The 27673-nt window shown below is 37.4% G+C and overlaps 3 protein-coding genes across 3 annotated transcripts in view; all 3 read right to left on the bottom strand.

The window, feature by feature from the left end:
* The window catches only part of LOC129262926 (uncharacterized), a 39907-nt gene extending 38608 nt beyond the window's left edge, over positions 1 to 1299 (bottom strand). Inside the window, exon 1 of the mRNA XM_064100944.1 lies at positions 78 to 1299. Coding sequence (XP_063957014.1) covers positions 78 to 477 — 400 coding nt within the window. The 5' untranslated portion in view covers positions 478 to 1299. The remainder of the gene's footprint in view (positions 1 to 77) is intronic.
* On the bottom strand, positions 481 to 2233 carry LOC135154509 (uncharacterized protein DDB_G0290685-like). Its single transcript, XM_064100765.1, has 2 exons — positions 610 to 2233; positions 481 to 494 (listed from the first exon to the last, which is right to left on the bottom strand). The coding sequence occupies exons 1-2, from the start codon at positions 2231 to 2233 to the stop codon at positions 481 to 483; spliced, it is 1638 nt and encodes a 545-aa protein (XP_063956835.1).
* A 2318-nt stretch (positions 2234 to 4551) lies between these two features.
* Positions 4552 to 24565, bottom strand: LOC135154531 (uncharacterized). Its single transcript, XM_064100943.1, has 3 exons — positions 23953 to 24565; positions 14699 to 17024; positions 4552 to 8706 (listed from the first exon to the last, which is right to left on the bottom strand). The coding sequence occupies exons 2-3, from the start codon at positions 16383 to 16385 to the stop codon at positions 6485 to 6487; spliced, it is 3909 nt and encodes a 1302-aa protein (XP_063957013.1). The 5' UTR covers positions 16386 to 17024; positions 23953 to 24565; the 3' UTR covers positions 4552 to 6484.
* Between the last annotated feature and the right edge of the window lie 3108 nt (positions 24566 to 27673).

Raw genomic sequence — 27673 nt, 5'->3', positions numbered from 1 at the left:
AATGCGCACATACAATCCGTACAATCGTAGCTTGTTTTCAAGAAGTAACAAACATATATTAAGTAGCAATTACTTACGGGGACCAGACTTGTCCTCGAAATCTTCGTCGCCATTGTGACTTTCAGTTATATTTTCATGGGTATGGCTCTGATCACCAGTTTCCGTGTTTACTCCTTCGTCTTGTTGGTCATCTGTCTGATCATTTGTTTGTTCATCCTTTGGGTCATCACCATCTCCCTGTTCCTCATCTTTCTTTCCGTCCCCTGCCTGTCCATCGGCCTCGTCATCCGTTTGGTCTCCTGTTTGGACGTTCTCATCATCCCGTTCCTCTTCATCTGTCTGATCATGAGTTTGATAATCGGCTTGTTCACCGTCGCGATCTCCTTGATCTTCAGTGTGACCGTTTCCTTGGTCATCGGAATTCGTTATTTGTTTTATCGGCCGTTTCCTCGTTGACATTGTCATGTTCTTGTCCATTGTCTAAATCGTCTTCTCTATCCCCGGTTTCGCCACCCATATGGTCATCTGGTTTATCATTGTCCTGGCCCACTGTTTCGGGATTAGTGCCATCACCAGTCTCTTCACCAGTCTCTTCTTCTACTTGCTCACCTTCCTGACCATCTCTTTGTTCACCTTCTTGGGCTGTGGTATCATCCTCATTTTGGTCATGTGTTGTTTCCCCAGCCTGGCCATCCGTTTGGTCGCCTGCTTGGCCGTTTATTTGTTCATCGTTTTGGTCACCAGTCCCATCGCCAGTTTTGTTACCACTTTGCACATCTGGTTTGTCATTAATGTAGTCGTCTGTTTGTTCACCCGTTTGGTCATCTGTTTCGCCACCAGTTCGGTCATCTGTTTGGTCGCCAGTTTGGCCACCTGTTTGATCACCAGTTTGGTCGGCTGTTTGGTCATCTGCTGGATTACCAGTTTCATCATGTGCTTGATCACCCGTTTGGCTATCTGTTTGGTTAGCCGATTTGTCCCCTGTTTGGTCACCTGTATGGTCCCCAGTTTGGTCATCCGTTTGGTCACCCGTTTGACCACCTGTTTTGTCACCCATTGGGCTATTTGTTTGGTTACCCGTTTGGAAATATGTATGGTCATCATCAGTTTGATCATCTGTTTGGTTACCCGTTCGGTCACCTTTATGGACTTCTGTTTGGTTCCCACTTTGGTCAGCCGTTTGGCCTCCTGTTTTATTACCCGTTTGGCCTTCTGTTTGGTCACCCGTATGTAAATCTGTTTGGTCACCAGTTTGATCAGATGTTTGGTCATCTGCTGGATCAACAGATTCGTCACGGCTTTGGTCACCAGTTTGTTCATCGGCTTGTTCGCCCGTTTGTTCATCTGTTTGATCACTATGCTGGCCTTCTCTTTGGTCACCAGTTTGGCCATCTGTTTTGTTACCAATTTGGCCATCTGCTTGATCACCCGTTAGGCCACCTGTTTGATCACCAGTATGGTCAGTAGTTTGGTCACCTGTTTGTTCACCCGCTTGGCCATCTGTATTGTAACCAGTTTGATTATTTGCTGGGTTATCAGTATGGTTACCGGTTTGATAACCAGTTTTGTCACCCGTTTGGTCTTCTGTTTGACCATCCGTTTGATCACCAGTTTGGTCGCCAGTTTGATCACCAGTTTTGTCACCCAATTGACCATTCGTTTGGTTAACAGCTTGGCTATCCGTTTCGACACCAGTTTGGTCCCTCGTTCGATTACCAGTTTGGTCCCCAATTTGATCACCCATTTGGTCCCCAGTTTGGTCACCAGTTTTGTCGCCCGTTTGGTCATTTGTTTGATCACCAGTTTGGTCATCTGTAGTGTCACCCGTTGGGCCATCCATTTGGTCACCACTCCCTTCCCCCGTTTGGTCATCTGTCTGACTACCTGCTTGGTCACCTGTCTGACTAACTGCTTGGTCACTTGTCTGATTACCAGCTTGGTCGTTAGTTTGAGCAGTATGGACGTCTGTCGGATCTCCCTCTCCATCGTTTGTCTCTTCCGCTGTTTGGCCATTAGTCTGGCCACCTTCATGGTTATCAGTCTCAGCATTATCCGTACCCTGGTCACCGAACGTCGTTCCATTTGATGAGCCTTGTCCAGTACCACTTACTTGCCCATCAGTCATGTCAATTGGTCTAGCAGTTGTGGTAGGCTCCTGGCCCTCCATTGCCTGCAGTTCTTTTCCAAAGAAAGTGACTCCAAGGATTAGAAGAACAACGCACTTTTCCATCATGTTCACCTCTCCGTAACTCTAGCGATATGTTTCCACGTGTATGGTATGTGGTTCCTCCTCAATTATTGAAATAAGAAGGTTATGTAATAATATTTTCATTAACATGTACAATTTTTGTTTAGAGGAACGCGCCTTCAGGCGAAAAGCAATATGGGTATCCAATGTGAGGAAATCGTCACTTCGGGACTACTCGGTAATAAATGACTCTCCAACATGTGGAAATAGGATGAAAAAAATTATGATTGGTTTTGATACAAAGCTGTTAAGAATGATACTTCTGCTGGCAACTATCTATAAAAACCACAAGTAAGAATATATTTGATCAGGGAGGGGGATCCCTTTTGAAGGTCAATAGCTCAACTTTGTCTATTTGATGTTTGCTAACGTGGTATGGAGACTGAGAACATCATCCATATTAAGAACAAACTAATGTTAGCAGTTTGCAGATCAGATGAAAAGAACACCTGGCCGAACCAAAGGCGTCTGAATTGCAGTCTACGCAACTGTAAACCGTCACTTCAGCTATTACTTGCTGAGGAAAGTATACATGTATAAGATAGAACTTTTCCACAAGTGCTGGACGAACCTCCTTTACTCCAAGATGGCTTATTCGTAAATGCGGCAAACTAGAAGTGTTACTTTTGAGACCGCAGGGTAACTGTCAATTCTCTCTACTGCACATCATCACCCACGCGCACGCTTCCTCACGAACACACACACTTTCACCCCCTTAAATAGATACATCAGACGTTAATTTGTTCGTGATAACCACGAACACATACACACACAAACAAAAACAACCATTTTGACGATGAGGAAAACAAAGGATATATAGCAATGAGGTCGCAGAGTTATCATTCTAATGATTGTTTGCCTTTTTGTAACAAAAGAGCGTGCAGCACGCGCTAACCTTCGGCAAGTACTCGTCGCTATGCCTTAAAATGCCTTAATTACAAAGCATTCTTCATCATCTACATGATCAAGATAAAGAGAATATTAAAAATATTGACAACCATCATTTTAGAGCTATGCGAGGGGAAGTGCTTGGAAAAAACCATTGTTCCAATAAACAATAGGCCATGGAGGCGAAACGGAAAAGTCAATAACCATATATACATGTATATAAACATATAATCATATTCACATGCGTTTGTTGATACTGTTTCATTTACTCTCATTTCAATGAACCTACAGAAATGTATGTCTTTCCTAACATCCTTTCCATTCTTTCTCGCTCTTCCTGTCTCTAGTTCTTAGTCTCTGTCCCCTCTCTATCTCGCATTCTATATTTATCTTTTTTTGTGTGTGGGGGGGGGGGGGGGGTTCGATGGGATGAAAAAAAAACCTTGCTTGTACTAGTTAAAGGTCAAGTCCACCCCAGGAAAATGCTGACTTGAATAGAGAACAATCAAACTAGCATAACACTGAAAATTCCATCAAAATCGGATGTAAAATAAGAAAGTTATGACATTTTAAAGTTTCGCTTATTTTTCACAAAACAGTGATATGCACAACCAGGTGAGTCGGTCGATGGTGTACATCACTCACTATTTCTTTTGTTTTTCATTGTTTGAATTATACAATATTTCACTTTTTATAGATTTGACAATAAGGACCAACTTGACTGAACCATATAGTATTAAACAATGCTAATTCCACATCTTCAGGGAGGAATTAATTGTTGTATCACTTGACAATGAGGAGAAAATGAGAATATTTCATATAATACAATACAAAAGAAATAATGAGTGGATGACGTCATAGTCCCCTCATTCGCATACCAGCCAGGATGTGCATATAACTGTTTTGTGAAATTAAGCGAAATTTTAAAATGTCATAATTTTCTTATTTTACATCCGATTTTGATGAAATTTTCAGTGTTATGCTTGTTGGACTTTTCTCTTCTTATTCAAATGAATTTTTTGTTGGGGTGGACTTGTCCTTTAATGTTCCCGATCGTTCACAAGGAAGATGCCATAATGCTCTTTACTGTCAAGGTAGGTAGACGCTGTTAGAACCATGTACACTTAAAAATCAGATAATGCGAACAAGAGAAAATATAATTTTAAATTATTATCCTGTACATCAAATTGGATTTCTCAGAATATTTTGCAGTTATAACACACGGCACTTGGAAGAGGAGGTCTTGAGTTGCCGAGGAACATCCGAATACTTTTTATATGCGGGTAATGTGTATGTTGTAGACCGTAATCTGAAGAACCCCTGAAAATTAGAGTGGAATGCTAAACAGGTATAGATTTGAGCCGAATATCTTTATTTTATTTATTTATTTATTTATTTTATTTTTTTTTGGGGGGGGGGGGTGTTGTTGTTTGTTTGTGTTTTTTGCTTTTAACAATCCAGCACCCCCATCTGTATTAAAACTTAAGAAAAATTATTCCGGGGTCCCTGGTATACGGGATGTCCGATAGATGAATAAATGAAATTTATTTCCTTATTACGAATGTTTCATTGGTTGAAATACAAGTTGGGACTGATGCTTTGAGTTGCGATTGATCACATTTTTTCTCTGCAACGGGCCCGATGTTTCTGTGTTGTAGAATCAGTTCCATGACAATTGCTCCGATGGACATTGAAACTTAACCAGCAAAGCTAATAAACCATAATCCTTATCTTTGCACTATTCTGGACCAAAAACTCTATTAGGCAATTCCATGAAATAATCAACCTTTTCGTACGTCCGACCCCCATTTTTCTCAAGTCTTACTTCACTGCATAAACTGACAAAGTCATGGTCCTTTGAGAACATTACGAACTGCTATAAGGACAACAAATCGGATACAGAAAATTCATGAAGGTCCCACATATAAAGGGATCGGACGTACATATTTTATGGAATTGCCCTATTACAATCCTAACTCTAATCAAGACCGGAGCAAATGTTGCAGGTCTGAAGCACATGTCGTGTCACCCTAGAATCTATGAAATTTCATGTAAAACCACATGAAAGTCCTGCATATGCTGTCTCCTTGGGTATTTGTGATCTCCCCACAAAATGTGCCTAAATTTATGGTACATAAGCACCGATCTTGGCAGAAAATTAAATTGTGATATTTTAAGGTAACCCTTATAAAATTGTAGTGATTCTTTTTGTTCATCAGTATCTCGATGAAACAAAAAATTGAAAATCTACTTTTGTGTAGATTTTGACATAATTTTGTTTTCAAAACAGCAGGTAAATTTTTTTTTATCCTTCCTCCTCTTTTTATCTTCTTTGTGAACTTCTTTTTTTTTTCCAATGCCCGCCCGCCCCACGTCCGTCCATCCCTATTTTGTTTAAACTAATATCATCTTATATTCCTTTTGTGCATGTTAAAACCCGTGCCATCGAAATTTGCTAAACACGGCCAAAGTTCAATGACCCTATATGACCTTTGACGTTAGTCGTATAACCTAAAAAATCGTACAGGATTTTCAGTAGTACTTTAATACCCTTTCTTTCAAGTTTCATGAACTAGGTCTATTTGCTTTTTAAGTTAAGACGACATTTCAAAAACGTGACCTTAGGTTAAGATTTCGATGTTGATTACCCCAACATGGTCTAAGTTCATTAAATCTAAATGACCTTTGACCTTAGGCACGTAACGTGAAAATTTGCCAGGATATTCAGTAATACTTATTAACCGCCAAGCCTAAGTTTCATGAACTAGGTCTATATAAATTACATGCTAAGTTATGATGTAATTTCAAAAACTTAACCTTCGGTTAAGATTTACTGTTGACACCGCCGCCGCCGTCGGAAAAGCGGCGCCTATAGTCTCGCTATGTAGGCGAGACAAAAATTATGGAACGACTAATTATGTCACAATTAATGGATGCTACTCCTCTACGTACATGTAAGGTGAGTACAACTTTTATTTATCCCTTTGATTCGGATTTCGGCATTTTAATTACGACAACAAATAAATCCTCTTGTAAACTTTTTTTACGTTGACTTTGCGCTGATCTGTGATACAATAAGGCACCCTTCGTCTGGACTTTGATAACTTATCTCTAACTTGGGACCATTCGTCCATTTTCCATGTTTTAAATTAGAATATGCTAAAGTGACGATTTATGAATCGTTAAGGAAAACTGATAATTTCAGCTCCATCCCTTCCATTATAAAGGGAAATGGAGTGTTTCTTTTGATATACGCGAGACCTGTCCCTTGATATATATATATCACTTTTTTTATTCATCGCTATCTTTTATCAATATCCTCTTGTGGTTGATGTTTTGTTTGTTTGTTTATGAATAGTATTTACCTGTTCTGTGATCTGATCTTCCTCCTGGGTTTCTTCCGGGGTTGCCATCAGGTCTTCTGCCTGGCATTCCATCAGTTTCTTCGCTTGTCCCTTTCCCTTCAGCTCCTTTCCTTTCGTCATCGTCACCCTTTTGACCCTTTCTTTCTTTATCACCATTTTGCCAAAAGGTTCCATTATTTTTAGATACCCCGAGCTGTTTCCAGTCGTTGACACCCGTTGCTAAAGTCTCCTTGGTTGATCTAAGGATGTCGTCGATAGTGCCAACAAGATCTTCGAAAGTACCGACTGCGGACTCTCTAACACATACCTTACATGTTGTTAACACGTCGCCGTCTTCGTTTTGTTGGCATGATGTATTGTATAAGGTTTCTCCTCCTTCCCGCATGGAACGTCCCCATATGTCTATCATCTCTGAAATTTTCATTAAGACCTTGAAGTAGAACAAGCTTATTTGGTAGGTTTCACCCCATGTGTGGCCTTCCAGCCGACGTTCGATAAAGTCGGATCCTCGGCAAGATTTCATGCTCTCCAAGTACTCCTTATACATCTTCGAACTCTTGTTATGTTTGTAGACAAAATGTTCAGATCCAGGTGTGTCCGATTTCTTCCCGGGCGTCCGCGTTACAGCAATGCCCTTTGCACTACGAGGTTCCGGATTAGCTCTTGTACCATTGTATTTTTTCATTCTGGGAACACCAAACACAGGCTTTCCATGTAATCGCAAGGCACGATTAATTCTACTCGCACAGGAAGAAGTCTTCGTGGACATGGATATCATCAGCTCTAAAAGAAATTCTTCAATGGTAAAATGTTCCATCTTCGTCTCATCTGCCTTAGCCTTCTCGTGTTTATCTCTGTCTACTTCCTTTACAACTGATGTGTTGGCACTGCTAGACATTCCTATAAATCTATCAATCACCTTACCGTAGCGTTCCTCCCTGTTACCGCAGTAGCCATGAATATCGTCAGGCAAACAAAACTTGAAAGAGGATGAAGTAATAATCTCCATTCTTTGGCCATGACGATACCTTTCTCGCCTTGATGTGATAATTCGAGGACGTACTCCTGGCTTTAAGAATGTAAGTGATTTGTTGTGTTTGTTAATGGTATAGTTACGTGCATTCACATTCTCCCTATATTCTTGTAACCATTTGTCTAAGTCACGGAACACTGAGTTTGGTCCACGTCTCTGATGTTGACAAAAAGAAGCCAACATCGCTACATACTCGGAAAGAGACAGTCTTTGGTTATTTATTCTCCGAGGCGCAGAGAATAATCCAATTATTGCTGCTTGCCTGAATCGTTGCAAAAGACTTTGTCTTTCCTCCACCTCTAGTGTCTTCATTGGATTCTTTGCTTTGTAGCCGTCATCGCTCGATCCACTCTCATAACTTTGGCGTGACCCTTCTCTTGACTCTGGTCCGATGCGTTCTCGTGAACCCGATGAAGGAGACCCTTCTCTTGACTCTGGCCTGGGATCTTCTAGTGAACCTGATGGTTCTGACCCTTCCCGATCACGGTCTTGATACCGACCAGTGTCGGTTAACCATGACACGGATCCAGATTTGCTATAACTGGAGCTCGAAATTGGGGTACTTTCCTTACGAACTTCGGCTATCGTTCGATTGATAGCCTTTAGAACTGCCGACATGTTTGACAATTCTAGATATGTTGCGTTAGGCCCTAGTGCTTCCCTCATGAGAGGCTCTGCATTCGTACAAATAAAACTGTTTGATCTGTGAATCATTTTAAAAACTCTTTCAAAGGTCAGAACCTTTAGCATGCGAACTGCAGATTGCCTCACAATAAGCCGCACAATCCTTCCAATAGTAATATCCCTAGTGATCATCCGAATCTGTCTACTTTGGCTGTTAAGAATATTCCTTGCACGTGGAAAAGGTGACCTACGGGCCTGGTGACCATCTTTTCTATCTGTCCCTTTCTGGTCCACTTCGCTTTCTACATTTGCCGTCGCATTTGCCTCTCCCTGATCGTTTTCGTCTGCGACATCACCAATGTTTTCCTCGTCATCATCCTCTTCCAAATCAGTTTCGCCCTCATCACTATTACCTTCGTCTCCACCATCCTTCGTTTTTCCACTGAGGCTCTCATACTGAAACAGACGCCAGTCTTTTGTTGCGAAGGTTAGGGCGAAGCAGTCGGCGCCGTGCGTATTGAGAAGTCGCCGTGGTTTTGTGAACATCCCTGTTAAAAATTAGGAATATTCCAATGTATCTGACCGCTGAACAATGTGACAATTCGGGACTAAAAACACATTTTTATGTTAATATTCTATGCAATGAAACTGAAAAAGATTGATTAGATGCGAGCGTAAACAAGTGTTGTGTTAACGAAGGAAAAGGTACGCGTGCTAATTTCCAGATAAAAAGTAAAGTGAGAATTGTTTAAGTTAGAATAGTCGAATAATGCGTAGCAGCGTAGGTAAAAGTAATGCAAATTTGAAGTGTTTATGAAAACGCAAATAGATAGTAAAACGTGCGTCGAAGATTTAATGAAAAATACCAATTTTACGAAAATGCTGGGTCAGAAAAAATGTTATTGAAATGATCGAAATGAATGTGTAGTACAAAAAAACAAGAAAATGATAGAGTGACATTCGAAAGATCATCACCACTCTTATCAACTTAACGATTTAAGGAAATGCCACAGAGGGCTTCGTGATGAACAAGGCATTGCATACTCTGTCAAAATATTTGATTTAAGAAGGAGGAAACCCTTAAACAAGTAAGCTTGTTTGAAAGCAAAACAACAAGAAAATAAATGAATAATAATAATAATAATAGGGTATTTATATTGCGCACATATCCACCTTGTTAGGTGCTCAAGGCGCTCCTATATTACCCGGCTAAGCTAGGCGTTCATAGCGCACACAGCTTTTTAAGGAATTACTTCCTACCGGTACCCATTTACCCCACCTGGGTTGAGTGCAGCACATTGTGGATCAGTTTCTTGCTGAAGGAAATTACGCCATGGCTGGGATTCGAACCCACGACCCTCTGTTTCAAAGTCCGAAGACTAATCCACTGGGCCACAACGCTCCATAATACTCAAATAAGACCAACGAAAAATTGTGTAAAATCTGTAAACAATAAGTACATGAATGTTGAGATCAAGAATACTCTAAAAAGGTCTTCCTCTTCCACTGGCAATTCGATTATGCTTGATGCCACTGTTGAACAGCGGTCTCAAGTGAGCCATGAAAATATGCCAACAGATACCTCATTTTTTATCCGTGATACGATGTCGTAAAAGTTATACATCGTGTTCTAATTAAATTAACACCAAATCTTACGACATACTATTAATAAAAAACTTATGTAAAACAATACGTACCCTCCGTACTTCCTTAACATGAAACAGGACTAAGTGGAATGAACTGAAAGTGTATGCGAGGGCTGCATAAATAGTGACTGCATTGAAGAAGCTTTTATAGAATAATGATGCAGAATTCTGATCAGGCAAAGTTGTGATTTGCAAAGGCAGTTTGAAGATTCGGGACAACGTGGCAAGACCTTAAAGGAGAATGAAACTCTTGGAGCAAGTTAGCTTTTGTGAAAGCAGAAAAATCAAAGAATAAGATCAACAAAACTTTGAGTAAAATAGGACTAGCAATAGAAGAGTTATGAGCATTTGAATGTCGAGATCACTAATGCTATGGAGATCCTCCCATTGGCAATGCGACCAAGATCTGTGATGTCACACACGTACAACTTCTCCCATTCGGACACTGAAAATATACCCCCAAACATCTCTTTTTGCTCATTCTAATCATATGACAAACGATTCATCAATGATATAATGTTGTGAAACCTCTGTACTTGTCATCTCATAAAGAAAACACCTAACCTTGTGATAGACTCTATAAAAAATGAGAATATAAGTGAAATAAGTACTAAAGTAATGAGGGAGTTGTACGTGTGTGATATCACAGATCTTGGTCGCATTGTCGATGGGAGGATCTACATGGCACTAGTGATCTCAATATTCAAATGCTCATAACTTTCTTATTATTCATTCAATCTTCCTCAAACTTTCAACAATATGTTTCTTTGATTTTTCTCTTTGATATTGATTCAGCTAGTTTCAAGGGTTTCATTCTCCTTTAACAGATTGTTACTTCCGAATCGAACCTATAATTTCTGTTTTTATTGCAGTTTTACAAATTTGGGAAACCTGCATGTAGACCTTGTGCATCGACGGCATCCGATCAGACCGCCACCATAGACGTCAGCGCCTTTGCTAAAGTACGTTAATCTCCAGCCGGCGCTTCTCCATTTGCGCGTATTCGTATAGCCTCCAAGGGAGTTTGCTTTGCGACTTTGACGTTGCATGCATATGGGCGTTGTCTGCATTTCAACAGAATGTGAAAATAGACGTGATTCAGTGAACGAGCAAGATCATTTGAAGGTCTATGGCCTCTTTCATCTGTCCTTTTCTGGAGGATATGCTAGTAATACCACGACTTAAAATTGTCGACGAGATACTTTTGGTAACATCCATGGTCGGGAAATTCCAGCCGTTCCTCCAAAAATTCATTTGGAATTTTTCGCAAGTGCACTGTTAAAAACATAGTAAAATGTCCTGAAATGCCGGTCAATATGTCAATATTACAAAAAACACATCATGGAGGTCTTGGTGGAAAACGGTGAACCGGAACAGCAGTTTCGACACTAATTTCGGAGCTGATGACGCAGGTACAGAGATCAGGATGAAACTACTGTTTTGAATAACCAATTTTCGACAAAGACTTCTTATCTGTTCTTTGACATAAAGGGCATTCTATAATCTATGTTCTTGAATATTAACATGATCAAGGACATGGGTGTCGATTTGTGTTGTGAATCTATTGTTCAAGGGGAATTATCTAAATTTTCATCACCCCCACTTGAATAGGATGACGTCACGGATCTACACCAGTAATGAAGGAATATTTATTGAAAAAAACCCCGAAAGTTTCGCTTTATTAGGATAATGCAAGAATTATCTTTTAAATTGAAGAAAAGTTTGCTAATCTTTCGTAATTTCGATTAATGGAGTAATAAATTCAAGAACAGATAATTGTTGACTTTTTAGACAAGAACATTTTTTCTTTTTTATTCAGATACGATCCAAATGGTATCTTTCTTATGCTTTTTATTCAATGTATCTTGCTCTCTCATGCATGATAAAACAGTGTCATCTATGTTGAACTAGATAAAAGAAAGCATTCTAAGCTTTAGAGTGGCAGGTAATTTGTCAATTTCGTTTGTCATTACGTTATGATGAAAATTTCTGGCAACCAGTATCCCCTTAAAGGTATTGTTTAACTTTGTGAGCAGCCGATTTAAAAAATTCTCAAACCAAGATGAAACATGTGTACAAGTGCATGTATTAGAACTAATAAACCCTGAAAACAAGCATTATTGAGAATGAAAAGCTAAAACTACAAGGCAAACCCCGATTTTGTAAATAGGCGTCTTATAGACGCCTAAATAGTACACATAAGTGTATGGGATGAAATTAAGATGGTGTTTTCGGTCACTTTATATTTCAATTTTTGAAGCACTAAATAATTATTTTCGAACGCAATTTTTTCTGGGCTTCATTTTTGTAACATATCACAGACACAGGTGACAAGTGTGACCTTCTAGCTCAGATTTTTTTAAAGTCAAACCAATGGTAACCAATCACTTTAAGGCAAAATAATACCGAAACGATCAAACAAATAAAGCACAGGAGATACTACCAAACAAAATACTGCCTCTCAACATGTCAATGTATGAAAGCGACAAGGTGAATTGGTGAAATGTTCGATTCTTGTTCCAAATTCAAATTGGAAGAAAGCTCCAAAGGAAGATAAAATGTTTCATGATCAGGGCCCCGTAACCTAAAGGTTAGCGATTAATCGCTAAATGAAACGGCCTATCACGATCATCATGGCATTCGCAGTCTGCTCAGTAGACTGACTGGGAACCAATCAGAATTGTTCTTTCAAATTACCGATTAATCGCTAACTTTTTTTGTTACGGGACCTGGAATTGAGCATTATAGCAAAAACACAAATACATTACAGAAATAACAATGATGAAAAATTACATTTTTGATTTATTGTGACTTATGATTTAGAGTGTGAATTGACGGCTTGAAATGCTTTACCTTTTAAGTAACTTAGGAGAACTAACAAAGTGTTCATGCAAATCTAAAAAATAGGGAGATTAGTGGTAGATGTGGAACAAGTGTCATAAAACATTACTTGTCAATAAAAAATATTCCATTTATACAAGTTTTATATAAACAGCCATGCGACTTTGTTATTTCACATTTCACTCGCAAAATCTGGTGTCTCTTTTTAGTGAAATAATTGAAATTTGATTTTTACATAGAGACGGTCACGATCTCTCAAGCACCCATAATAAGCGGGGGAGCTTCCCGCGTAAAAATGTCACACGGATCGCGCATGTGTTTGTCTGATTGCCCCCACGTGCAAAGTGGAAGTGTCGATGTTTATATATAATTACTTACATTTCGGCCAGTTCAAAACCACTCTTATTCAAACAAATCACCGATTTGTTAGCCTCTTACGTGCCTCAATAAATTTGGGTAAAGGTAACTTCATGATTGTCTGCTAGCATTTTTGTCTCATAAAATTTCCTTTTCCTTTCTATTTATCATCAGGGCAGCAATGCACTATTATCTTGGCAGCAATGCACAAGCGTCACAGGGCTTAGAAGTGGTAACAAATGTCGTTTTCTTTAGATATAATTTTAAATGCTGATTTGGTTTGAATCCCCCTTTTAAGAACATTAAGTTGAAAATGTGAGCTAATATGGGGTGAGAACTAACTACTCCATGAAATATGCCAATATTCAAGAATGCGCATTTTGCATGTAAGCATGACATAATATTTTTTCATCGTGCAGATAATGGAACGTGAAGCTTTAAGTAAAAGAAAAATCATGGTTGAAATCATCCCCCAAAACAAAACAAAAATACTAAAGAATGAAGCGATGGTTAAAATATTCGGTAAAATAAAAAAAAAATGAATGAAAAAATCAAAATGGTTTTGCAGACTTGTGATATGGATGTGTGATGATAATGAAATATACAAATTGAATAATGCGAGAATAGAATCGGAAGTAGAAATTGATCGAACAATATAAAACGTGTTATGCGGTTGAAACAAATTAAACCATATGTGACATGCACCCCCATAAACCAACAGTAGGTCAAAGTTGCCCAAAATGTATTTTGTAATTGTTATTGAGTTTGATGAATCACATCCTAAGTTTTACCAGGATATGTAAATTTTCTAACTCGATCAACAATAACCAACTATGATTCTTGACTAAACGTTGAATATAATTATTGAGTGAGAGCTTTAAGGGAATATGGAAATAACAAGGTTTGAAGTCTGAGGTTCACTTGAGCATGATTCGTGCATATTGTACAATCTCTGTGCTAATCCAGGCGGCCGTTTCATAAAGCAGGTCGTAAGTTAAGAGCGACTTTAAGAACGACTGGTGATCCTTTCTTACGCGTCAAACCATCGCTAATTCAATATACCGCTTACCGCAAGAAGGGACACCGGTCGTTCTTGAAGTCGCTCTTTATACTTACGAACAGTTTTATGAAACACCTACCAGGAACTCTGGAAAATGAGGTGTCAAAGAAACTCCCGTTGATCGTATTTTATTCAGTTTCAAAATTGCTCTTTGAGACGAGAATGATTTCGAAATTTTAGTTCATAAACACCAAGTTACTATTTGGACTAGTTTATGTACAGATAAACCTCCTTGGCGACTTATCGTTGGCATTGGGGGTAACGGGCCACATATAATATGGAATGAATATGAAAGTCGACAATGATGATGATGATCCACAGCATTTGCGCCAATTAAGCTAATTACATATATGTACATGAACAATATGTTGTATCCTTAGAGTAAAACATCTATTAGGCAATATTTTAAAACAATAATACGCATATTGGTCATGTTTTATAACATGAAGTTACCAAAAAAGTTGAAAATAATTTTGTTGTTATAGATTTTAGTTTTACCTTCCCGTAGGGTTATGCGTATATTTACATGTATTTGGTTTTTTTTACAAAAAGTAGATAGCCTAATGAGTTTGAGAGAGAGATAATTGGCAAATGTACTGATGCATTGGAATGATAAATGATGAGATTTAGTCCTACCTGTCAGTTTTTCTTTTGGTGTTCCTTTAGTCAGTCTATCCACTCTGTCCCTGATATCATCATAGACTTCTTCGATGGTGTCATCTAGCTCAGAGAGAAGCATTCGAAGGTTCCCAATGGAGGCATCTGTGGGACATATGCGACAAGTTGTCGTGGCACCCTCACTCGACGATCGACCAGGCGAACAATTAGCGTCGAAGTATGTTCCATTGGTCAAGAAGCCTGCCTTTCCCCAGTTATTGATCACTTGAGCCATTTTCAATACAACCACATAGAAGCGACCCTCGATGCCCCCCTTTCCGCTCCATTTACCTTCAACGAGTCGTTGCGTGATGTTACGAATCCTGGAGACAAGAGGTCCATCCTCCTGCAGGGGATTCCCAGTTTGCACTTCAACTTCGCTCGAAGAGTTCTCCCCTCCGTTACGCAGTGAACCATCGCTGGCCTGCTGGTGCCGCGAAACATTCATCTGACGAACCAATTTCATGTAATCTTTCCAGAGATCAGTGAATTCCTCTTCATCGTCTGTCTTATTCGGTAGGTGCTTGGCTCTCTGCCTGATGAACCTGGTGACCCGTCTCGCGCACGAAGCACTCTTGTTGACATACACAGACATAAGCTTGAGCAGGTATCCTTCAAGTGTGAATTTCCTGCGGACCTCTTCCTCATCTTCAACGTCGGAGTTGTCGCCCTCGTCATCAAACCATTCTACGGATTCGAAGATATCCATAATCTCGTCTGAGTCTTCACCCATTATGCCTGTCAAGCCGTCATCATCCCCAGCTACCTCCGTGCTATCCGCGGTTTCATTCCTTCCACCTACGTGTCTCGGCTTGCTCTGGTCTATGCTTCCGAGTCTCCCATCTTCTCCAAGTCGCTGGATAACTTCTTGCAGAGACATCCTAGACCCTTTGAACCGATGTTGTGACAGGAACAAAGCAACGAGAGCTTTCTTGATGAACATCCTGACTGCAATTTTGTTTCTTTTTCGTATGGCAAGTGTCTTGTTCTGCATTCCAAGTGATTTGCTGTTAGGTTTCGGACCTGGACCACGACCTGGCTCCGTTTCTTCCCCACCACTTTCCTCTTCCTCCGCCTCACCGCCTTCTTCTGCATCCCCATTATCATCACCCATAACCTCATGGATAGCAGCATCTATCTCTTCAGCTAGCTCGTCATCGAAATCTTCAGATTCATCTGCGGTTATGTTTCTGTTGAGGGCATGTCGCAGGAGATCCTTTCCGTTCCGGCAAGTGTATCCATAGAAGGAGTTTATCTGGCCAAAGACACGGGCGAACGATTTGATCTTCAACAACAACAGGGAAGAGCGACTGGCTACAACATTTATGAACTGTGTCGAATTCAGATTGGGATTGTCATCGTGGATTCGTTGAGTCGCATTGTTTAGTCTTTTGATCAGTCTCCTGAGCAGCAGTGCCGTTTCTCCTTCTGCCTGTTGTCCATCGACGCCATTCCAGCTCCAATCGCTGTTCTTCAAAGAGATGTTCATGCAATCTCCATCTAGGACGCCCTCGGGCTCTGGCAATTCATCGGTAACAGCGGGTAGCGATACTTCAACAGCTCCTTTCCCAACGTCAACACCTGAAGCAGGCATAGCCACCGCTGCTACAATGAGTAAACCAAAGAACTTCAAACGTCCTCTGGATAACTTTAGCAATTGATCCATGGCAATTTGGTATCGTATTTTAAATCTTTATATATTAAGGCACGTCGGTAGTAACTAATAACATTTACGGTTACATTCAGAAAAGCTTTACAACAGGTTAAGAAACACCATAATGGTTTTAGTTTTCTACATGGTGATATATAGTTTCGAAATATCTATTGGCGAAAAAGTCGCATCAGGTTCCCCGATAAACGAATCCCTTTACGAGAATGGCCTGCAGACAGCACGTTTGGTAAAGCAGTCACTAAGTAATCTTTGCTGATAATGCGCTGAATAGACCGTTATTATTTATCCAATAAATGTGACTTCAAATTTTTAACACGAAATGAAATCAATAACGTTCTCCAGTCAGCTGTTGCTTCTCTAAATAAAGCGGGGTGTCGCACGACTTACCAGCGCGGTGAAAACGACAAGTAGTGCATGATTGATAAACGTTGAGTCAGAGTCCTGCCGTTAGTGCGCCAATCGATCGCGAATGGTCGCACATGGAGAATGCCTTATTGTAGATGCCAAGGGATAGCAGGTGGATCTTTATTCGGGTCGGTAACGTTAGGGTCTGTGTGCTTTATGACGGCAAATTCAACATGTGGGACCGAACAGCGGAATTCAGCATCAGAATAGAGGCGATGAAAAACCAATCTGAAATAGACAAATGCGATAGAAGGAAAGGGAAATTATGATGAAAATTACAATAGCAGGGAATATAAGAGTGATAAAGATGACAATGGCCGGTGTAATTTTACGAGAATATTGGTGCTACAATAGTGCTTGTAATAATGATGAAATTGTGTATATATATATATATATATATATATATACATAAGAGAGGGATAACAACAATTAGTATATGAATAACCAGACAAAAATACAAAGGATCATGATAATAATGTTTAATAATAATTAATCTTAATGATGATGATAATAGTAATAAAAATAATAAAAGTAATAGCAATATTTCTGACATTATGAATACAATTATAATAAAGATATGGTTCATATCTCTTTATGAAATAGGTAAGTGCAAATAGATAAACCATTATCAAAAAATGCGAATCTAAATAACTGAAAATTTAAGATTCTTTCTTTGCCAATATCGCTCATGTAATAATGATTATTACGCATGCACACCCAAGCAGACACTACGCTACCTCTTAATTATCTAACCGAAATTCATTAACATTCCGCATCATGTGATAAATTGGTGGAAACATATTTACGGCCACAGGTATTCTATGCAATTCCACATTCTGTATCAATACGTCTATAAGCTTTACACACTCTTACAATTGTATTGAAGCAAAAATACTGTTGTGGGCAATTGGAATACATATAGAGGAGAATTATAAAGCACATTCAATAGAAAAGATAAAATATGTACACACACACACACACATATATATATATATATATATATATATAATGTATATATATGTACATATTTTTATTTGTTTCTGTTGAATATACTGCTATGGTGAACAGTATTACTATAATTCAACTTTTTTTCTCGTCCATAAATGTTCAATTGTCATTATGGTGGACTGAAATGGTTGCCAGAAACTATAAACATAACTATCTTCATGAATAATTATAGAAAAAAAAGTCAAATTGTGATAACTAAATGAACCATGGAATCATTGCCAGATGAATTCGTTCGAATTTTTGGGTGCATCAGATATGTCGTAATTATACCGATGATCATTATTAGTCAAGGCGCCATGTAGATAGACACATGGAGGACAGGCCAGCACGATCTCTCAATAATACAGAGGAAATTATGGATGACTCCTTGCGTTGGCATGGCAACGTCAGACGCCGTAGCATCAACAGACAGGTGGTTGATACGAAATAGACTTCCTCCAAGTCGAGCCTACTAGTTTGTGAATGATACACTGTAGAGAAGATAGGGTGGGGATTTCATATCTTCATTAATTTTCTCACACTTGTATTTTTTCCCCATTACCTCTTATCTCTTGACCACCATTTACATTGTTGCATCTGTAACGTAAATACTACATGTTCATGTCCGTTCAACTTAACTAGCATGTGTTTGAATCCAACTGTTTACACAGGGAAATGGATATTTGTTATACATGTATATACTAAACAAAGCTGATCGGTTCTCTTTCACTATACTTTTGACTTTTATTTCTATTATACATATATACATTTGCCTTATATTTTTTAACAATGTGATATGGACAACAAATTAAAATAAAAATACCAATACCTAACTATAACTAATTATATTCTGCTATTACCTCGTTTTGTTTTTCATTATTGGGAACCGAGTAAAAATTTGATCTTTCAAAGCATGTTCCCCTGTAATACTTTGGTAGACGAAATTTTTTTTTACATATTTGTTTGTCTGCAAAAACGAACGCTATTTTGGCTCTTATTGTATCACATCGCTTACAACGCTGTGAGGTTGAAACTTAGATTCGACATTGCATCATCTTTACAGCGTCACTGTTTGAAAATACTACATAACGAAAAAATGCAGTATCGTCAACATTCTTGAGGTCATTATAATTGGATGATATAATTACTTGCTGAGTATGTCCACGTACCGTAATAATGATCAGGAAAAAAATGTTTGATCTACGACGATGATATGTGTTCTATACGAACCTGATAGTAAATGGTGACGAAAAAAAGATTACATTGATTTTGATGCAATTACTGTACATACAATTGTTTGTATTAAACATGATAAAGATAAAGGTCATCCCAGTATTAATACTATCACCACTGAGTTTTACTACTGTTGACAAAGCAATGATGATGATTATATAAATACAGTGCGTCCCAGAAAAATACGAAACCGAGATTAAGCGATGATTTATCATAACTTAATCATAAATACAATAGACAAATGACCTACCCATGTAAAGCCTTGACTCTCCTCTTTCATCTGGTATTATATAGATTATTCCTCATTTACGTGAGCAAAAACAATTTGAAGAAAGGATACCAAAAACTCATTTGGCGGGGGGTATCTGAATTTCAAAGAGAAAATCACATGCCTAAAAAGATCAATATCTGCTTTATTTGATACCTTAATCACAAAAAAATGGTTAAGAAGTAAAAAAGTTATGTTCCCTCGAAACAATGCTTGTATTTCCATAATTTCATTAAATAAACGTGTTTTCACCTGTTTCCCACAGAAGCTATCGCATGGTTAACACAAGCATGACAAGACTTAATGCATGGCTGATCGTCAACAAAACGGAATGTCAAGTGAGTTTGAACGCTAGCCGGTAGGACCTCTTCATCTTTATGAAATTATTGATATTCAAGCCTTATTTCAAATAACCAGAACTTTATTTCTTGACCATCTTCTGTAATTGAGGTATCAAATTAAAGAGCAAATATTGAACATATTAGAAATGTGGTTTACTTTTTGAAACCCAGATACAGCCCGCCGAATGACATTTTGGTATCCCCTCTTCAAGTTGTTTTTGCTCACTCATGCGTGGATGAGAAATAATCTTAGCAATTTCAGATGAAAGAGGAGATTCTAAGCTTTAAAATGGTAGGTAATTTGTCTATATTTGTGATTAAATTATGATAAATCATTGATAAATCTCGGTTTTTTGTGGGAGGCACGGTATAACTACTACTTCATCTACAAATTTTTTTAAGTTCTGCTATTAATAATGCCAAAATATTATTAATGTATTAATGATAATATAATAATACTAACAATAATGATAACCACAATAGTAAGAGTAATTGTGATAATAATAATATTGATATTGGTAATAGTCGCATCTACGACCTCATTTAATAAAAAAATCATTTACAAAATTATGTATTGTTGTAACACTGAATATTACCAATGATAATATCGAGTATTTTCTTTTCATTTCGGGAAAGATTGAGCTAAGTGTAGCCATATGTAAAACCTCAACTCTTCATGATTTTTTTCTTTTCAACTTTGCATATAATTACTTCTTCTTCTTCTCCTCCTCCTCCTTCTTCTTCTTTGTCCTCTAATTTTTTCAATAATGATTATGGACTTTTCGATCAGTCAAATCGAAATCTATCGACACGTGGAAAAAAAATATACAGAACTCAGGGTGCAAAGGGATGTTAATTACTTTAGTATTTATTTTTGGGGGATCAAAATCCTCCATCTAAACAGTTTGCTGAACGCTTCTTTTTTATTTTAGGGGAAAACAAATTTCGAAGGTAAATAGAGTGGAATGGTCATCCCAAACATATTGCAATTATCCTTCCAGGATCGTTAATAGAAACTGCTTAATTTGTGGCCCTCAACCTCGAATTCGTATAGCATCAATCTCATTATTGACTCGAGAGGTGACTAGCAAATGGATTGGGTGGAGAAAATACTTCACTTAATAGTCGCATTAGCATTTATGAGCATTACTATTTTCACATGAATTTCCTCTTCTATTAAAAGCAACAATCACATAGAATACAACCGCATTAGCATGAGCCTTGCAAAACACTGTTTCCGATATATTTTTGGTATTTGTTTATCATCTAAATCCACACACACACACACACACACACACAAATTATTAGCCATCTACGAGAAATAAATTACAATATTCAAATTACACATATTTTTGCAATGTATAAACTATTAAATGAAGAGCTCACTTGCAAAAGGGGTTAGGTCCATTTTTCATCAAATTTGATTTTTATGTCTCAATGTATAGATTTTTAGTAGCTCTATAAGATGATACCAAAGGAAAGTTGAAATTCCTATTAAAAAGTGAAATAACTGGCAAAGAAAAATCCCTTTTTTTTTCAAAAGGGGTTAGGTCCATTTCAGTTTAGTTGCAAAAGGGGTTAGGTCCACACATATTTTTTTTGGGAAAAGAATATCATAACAAATTTGAAGACAGGTAGATTTCTTTTATACCCAATTTTATGTTCTCATGGAAGGGTATCATGAAAATTCAGTTTCGCATAAGAATATTGCAATATGGGAGAATTTAAGAAATGAATTTCTTGGAGTGGACCTAACCCCTTTTGCAACAAAACTCATCCAAAGAACTCATTTGTCAAAAGGGGTTAGGTCCATTTTTCAAAATTTTTATTGTTTTCTGTCTCTAAACCTCTAAATTTTTAGTCACTCTGATGATACCAAAGAAAATTTGAAATTCAAATGAACACGTAAATGAAAGTGGCAAATAAAAATCACATTGTTAATAAAAAAAGATTGGATTCATTTCAGTTAACTTGTAAAAGGGGTAAGGTCCACAATGACAATCTTTAAAAATTATATATATAAGAATTGAAGACAGGTAGATTTCTTTTATACCCAATTTTATGTTCACATGATAGGGTAGTACATCATGGCAATTTAGTTTCTCATAAGAAGATTGCAATAACTGAGAATAAAAAACATGGTTTTTCTCGGTATGGTCCAAAGTGGACCTAACCCCTTTTGCAACTAAACTCTTCAAATATGCATCAGAAGAAAGTAGAGGAAACTATTTGTATGAATCAGTCATCATGAATGTCCCTACCAAAAAGAATTTATACATCTTGTGCATTTATTCTATTTCAAACTCATTCAAAATAGCAAAAAATACTAATTAAAATATCTGAGTCCAATATATATTTTCATATGAGAGAAATTATTTTATTTTTTCAATTTTTTACAATATATTTCCATTATTTGTGGAAAGAATAAAGTAAAAGAAGAGGAAATGCAAGACTTCCTTTGATTTATTTATGTACAATTTGAGGCTCATCGTGGCTGATTAAAAGGCCCTTTACATGTAATGCAAAAAAAAGTGTTATTATTTTTGAAATTCAAAATGAAGCTTAAACTGGCATTAAAAAAAAAATCCATGATCTGTTGAGTTGTTTCTTTGATTTTACCTCATCCAGATTGAAATGAATAAGAACACCACTTTAAAATTATTTTAAAAAAATTCGTGGTATTCTTACCATTTTTTTTTGAGAATATGAAATGTCCAATGCCATCGAATGTTCAGGTCACATGTCTATTTTGATTGTTTGTATCATACTCTTCTTTTACTAAAATTTTGCCATTTAAATACTCTATTTTCTACATGTATGAATAAGAGAAAAACTAAAATTTCACGCTCATTTCGAGATAAATCATATCGTTAGAAATCTTCATCTACTAACACTTGCAAATCCTAGCACATCAGTTTACCATTTATCAGCAGAATAACTGTTAAAAAATATGGTTCTCTTGCCTGTTTGTTTTATTTTTTAAGTATTTGTATTTTTCCTCGTCATTTTCATGTATTCATTTGCCTCCATCTCTCATTTCCTTTCTTGATCGTTTTCCTCCCTCTTCTCCTCCTCCTCTTCTTTTTCCTCTTCTTCTTCTGTAGGCCCTCCGTATGCTTATTTTTTACTACATTTTTTCTTATTATTCTTCTTCTTGGTGATCTTGCTGTTGTTTTTCATATTTTTCTTCATGTTCTTGTTCTTCTTGGTGTTTTTCTTCTTTCCATCATCTGTTTCTTTTGTTCGCTTTATTGTTTAATCTTCTTTACCTTCTCCTCATCGACCTCCCTCTCCTGCTTCTTCTTAATTCCGTTCTTTGTCTTCTTTTTCTTCTTCACCATCTTCTTATCAATATTACCATTACCATTATTATTACTTTTTTCTCCTCCTTCTTCATTTCAGAAATTAATTTGCCCTGATATTGCTAGTTTGAACATAATAATTGTCAAGTTTCACTTTCGACACCCTCCCCCCCCCCCTCTCTCTCTCCTCATGACGACTTTCATATTGTAAATCTTTGTTGTTGTATTTTGTCCATTCCATTCATTCCCCTTTCCGCAAGTCTAGGTAATGATTTCTATAGACATGATTAGACATTCTAAAGCGATTTGATTTATATCAGTGCAACATTAATTGGGAATATGCGAAAAGTGGGTCCAAGTCACAAACAAAATGTGGCCTGCCACCCCCAAAACTAACAATAAGTCGCTCAAAATGATTTGTAATACATTTTTATTAAGCTATTAATGTATATCACTTGTCGAAATCGATCATCAATCACCTGCACACGATCTTGGTTGAATGTAAAATAAATTCATTTAGAGATTCAAGGAATATTGAGAAAACAATGTTTAAATTCCGGGGTTCACTCAAGCTAGAGATGTACAATCACTGTGAAATTTCCAAAGACTCATGTAATCTCGCCGTTTGGTTACCTTTACAACTTCTAGTGAGATAAACCAATTTTCGTTTCCTTTTTAACACGTTTCTGAAAATCAATTTGTTGCTTGAACTATTTACAGAGAATCTTCCCTCGTGACTTATTGTTGTTTTTGGGGTGGCTTGCCAGAAACGATTTTAATGGATAGCTTTTAATCTCAGCTTGTAAAAAAGCAACAACTTGTGAAATCAAATAGATATATTTGAGGTTAATACATTTTTATCCTAAAATCCATAAGCTATGCTTTGTTGACGTTCATTCCAAATATAGCATCGGCGTTCATTTTTTCTGGAACTCAATACTTCAAGAAAAAAAGAAAGAAGCAAAAAAAAAAGAGGCAGGTAAATTCTCTACGTGGGATGAGCAATAATTTAAATCAATACTCACTTTAATTTTCAAAAGGTGTATCAGAGCACTCTGTTTTCCAAAGATGATCTCGTCCGAAATTGTAAGTATATCTAAACACCACTTTTCCTCAGTTAGGGACAGCCCTGACAGCGCACTGGTTCTGAATCGGCGCCACTCTCTCCCGTCCACCAACCTCCAGTAAACTGATGATACCTATTGTCCCTGGATGAAGTCAACACACAAACACACACACAAACGATGCATCCACCGGCTCAGGGTCAATTGTTCACCAGACTATTGTTAATTGATTGAGCGAAAGCAATATAGCGCGGATTAATTAGCCCCGCGTGTAAGTGCAGAAGATGCGATGATACGGCGTTGTGGGGAAAAAATGAATTTACATTTCCCACCGGGGTTGGTGTACAAAAACTGATAATCCCGCTTTTAAAGCGATGCGTTTTGAATCAATCCCTCTCTATTCAAATAGGGGGGATTGAACGGAGTGAAATATCAAAATTCAGTCAACAGAATGTCCTGGGGAGATGTGGTGTGTGGTTATATATGTTGCATCACAAATGAAATTATAGTTCTTCTTGCAAATAACGAACACTTTGATGTCACCCCATCTCTGCTCTACCTTCCAAAGTAGATTGGACTTTATAAAATCAAGCGTAGTATTTCAGGTGAAAATCAGAGCAACAAATGGATGAGCTGGAATCAACCAATCAACAGTTGGCACCAAAGTAGGATAGCTTCTTTCAATACTTTTTTTTCTTTTTTTTCAACATTGCATTGTTAATAACAACCTTCCCTCGTACTCAAATACTTTATATCAGTTAGTATTTGTATATCCATATTCTATTTGTTTTACCTAAAGAGAGACTATATTTAATGTAGAATAATGATAAATATGCTATCAATGTGCGTCATTTGATGAAGTTATGATAATAATAATGATAATAATAATAGTATTAATAACAATGATAACAATAATACTGATACTAATAATGATGATGACGAATGAATTGAATTCAATTGTATTTGGTTTATTTCATTTCTATATTCACTATTCTAACAATGATACACATCGAAGAAACATAAATACAAGTAAATTACATAAATCAATATACAATATTCAATCAAGCTTACACTTTCAAATTGGTAATTACAGTACAAACAATAAGCAAATATCATTGATAAATCGAAAAGTTTTCAATTGAAATTAAAGTATACACAGCATATAAATAGTTGTTTGTGTATGCTAGTAATAATAATAATAATACTGATGTTGATAAAAACAATAATAATAAATAATTAAATGATAATCATAATAATTAAAATTAAAAATGCTTATTTTATCTCACTCTCCATTCTTCTATCCCTCTGTCTATAGCAACTTTACATTTACATCGTTTTGCCGTTTCAGACATTTTAAAAGAAAGTCTTGTTATAATATTAACCAGCTGTTGGTCAAAAGCCAAATTATATTGTTTGTGACTTCGGTTAACCAAAAGCTTATATTTCAACCAAATTGTAGGTAGGTTAACCAATTTCTGAGAGTGTATATTATGCTATTTTTTTTCTCATGACGATATTTCCTTAATGATGATTAGGACGTTGAGAGCGATAAGGAGCGTGAGACAATTCGTAATAGTTTATAAGTTCACATTTGAACGAAAATGTATTGGCTGAAATTAAAGATTTTCTGGAAGTGTACCGATTGCTCATTTGTCCTTTCTGATTGACGATAGATCGTTGAGGATAATGAAGATTTTGGGAGCGATAAGGGGGCGTGGGACAATTCGTTATTAGTTTGTTTTTAAAGAAAATGCAGATTGGTTGAAGATTTTCTGAAAGTGTATTGTTTGCTCCATTTTTTCCTTTCAGATGACGATAGATCGTTGAGGATATTGATCATGGTAAGAGCGATAATATATAAGGGGCGTGAGAGAATCGGCGTTTGCTCGATCGATTGAATCCGTCATTACCTCAATCGATATTATCCCGATATAACACTCCCTGATTGTAACCACCCTCGATTGCCACTCACAAAGCCCGACTGCCAGGTCTTATCATGGAGATCTTATCATTCAAGCTGTACCTGCCTGTAACTGGTACTTCTGGACAATGCCACCAAAAAACAAAGTGATTACAGCTCAACCCCCCCCCCCTCCGAAGAAGAAACTATCAACAAACAAATAATATAAAGTCAACAAACAACCAGCTCCAAATACAGTCTGTACTAAATAAAAGACAATAAACAATGATTATGACGACGACGATGATGGTGTTGCTACTTAAGATTAAGATGAAAATTAAAACAAAGAAACCGTGAGGACGGTACGATATTGGTAATATGGTGATAATGAATAAGAGGGAAAACATGAAGATACATGTTATGATCATTACACATGTAACGTTTTCATATGTGTTATGCTTTAGATAAAAACTGAACTTTAACTTCATTTTGAGATCGGGACGATGTTGCAATTTTTTAGGAGAAGAATGCAGGGTACATGTTTTGGGGCAGTGAGTTAGGGTCCTTGACATTTCCTCCGGCGACAATTACTCTGCTCTAAATTCCATACACTAATCGAATGACTAATTTCAACCCTGTTTGAATTTACACTACCCTAAACCTAACATAAACACTATTACAACCCAAACCCTACATCTTAGATCAAGTATCGCAGGAGCAAATGTCGTGTCACCGTGATCTGGAGCCCGTTGCAGAAAGAGTTGCAATCAATCGCAACTCTCAAAATCATGCGCAACTTGATTTTCAACCAATCAACAACGCGCATTTGGGACTTGCGATTGAATTTTTGGCTTGCGTTTAAACGCAACTCTTTCTGCAACGGGCCCCTGACCTTAATTTTGAGTAAGCATCATCTACGTCACTGGTTTCGAGAATCGTACCAATGACACATTGCTGAGCAACCTCTTTTTTAAAGTCCAAACAGACCATTGTCAGTTTTACCTGGCATGTCTCGAGGGTTAAAGAGACCCCAAATATTCTTACAGCAGCAGGGTATCGAGGACACCCGCAATCTTACTACAGTGTAATCTCAAATACTTTGCGTAACAATTACAGAATACTATTTTTGGCATACGTATTGACTCTGTTAGTTGTGCTTTTAAAAGCTTGATTTTTTTTTCTTGAAAACCTTTTGCTTTTCTTACTTGTGTATGAGGGCAGGAAAGGCCTTGACTTCGGAAAACTTAAGTTGTCGACCTTCAAAAACTGTCTGGCCCTGTCCTCGATTTTCGGGCCGGGTGCACAACGCTGATCGAATCCCAGGGGCCCGTTTCATAAAGCTGTTCGTAAAATCGTAGAATATGAATGACTTTACGCAGGACTGGTGACCCTTTCTTGTGCTACATGATATCCCTTTGTAACTGATTTAGCGCCTCAGATCAGGTTCCAGTCGTGCGTAAAGTTATGCGTAACTTTCCGAACAGCTTTATGAAACACACACCAGGTATGGTTATCGGAATATTATCAACTAATTGTTCTTCTCACGGTGTCTCAGCTATCGGATCACATGATCATGTGTTATACGACCCCAAATTATCCTAATTGAAAATATAATATATTTAGAATTATATTGATAGTTATAGATGAACTCGTAAACGTGGTAAATAATCAGTTGCCAAGATACGACTGAATGGAAGCAATATTGGTGATTATCTCGAAGCAGTGCCAGGTAACGACATGTATTTTTGCGTATATGAGAGTGCGAACAACGAATTTATATAG

This window comes from Lytechinus pictus, chromosome 6 (genome assembly GCF_037042905.1).
Source record: "Lytechinus pictus isolate F3 Inbred chromosome 6, Lp3.0, whole genome shotgun sequence".
NCBI classification, from domain to species: domain Eukaryota; kingdom Metazoa; phylum Echinodermata; class Echinoidea; order Temnopleuroida; family Toxopneustidae; genus Lytechinus; species Lytechinus pictus.
This window is presented reverse-complemented; position numbering and strand designations above follow the sequence as displayed.

What these genes read in the sequence shown, in the direction of transcription:
- LOC135154509 (XM_064100765.1), bottom strand. Translation starts at nt 2,233, where the DNA reads ATGATGGAAAAGTGCGTTGTTCTTCTAATCCTTGGAGTCACTTTCTTT.
- LOC135154531 (XM_064100943.1), bottom strand. Translation starts at nt 16,385, where the DNA reads ATGGATCAATTGCTAAAGTTATCCAGAGGACGTTTGAAGTTCTTTGGT. An exon ending in ACCAAAAGAAAAACTGACAG is followed by an intron (nt 8,707 to 14,698) that starts GTAGGACTAAAT and finishes AATTTTTAACAG; the next exon opens with GGATGTTCACAAAACCACGG.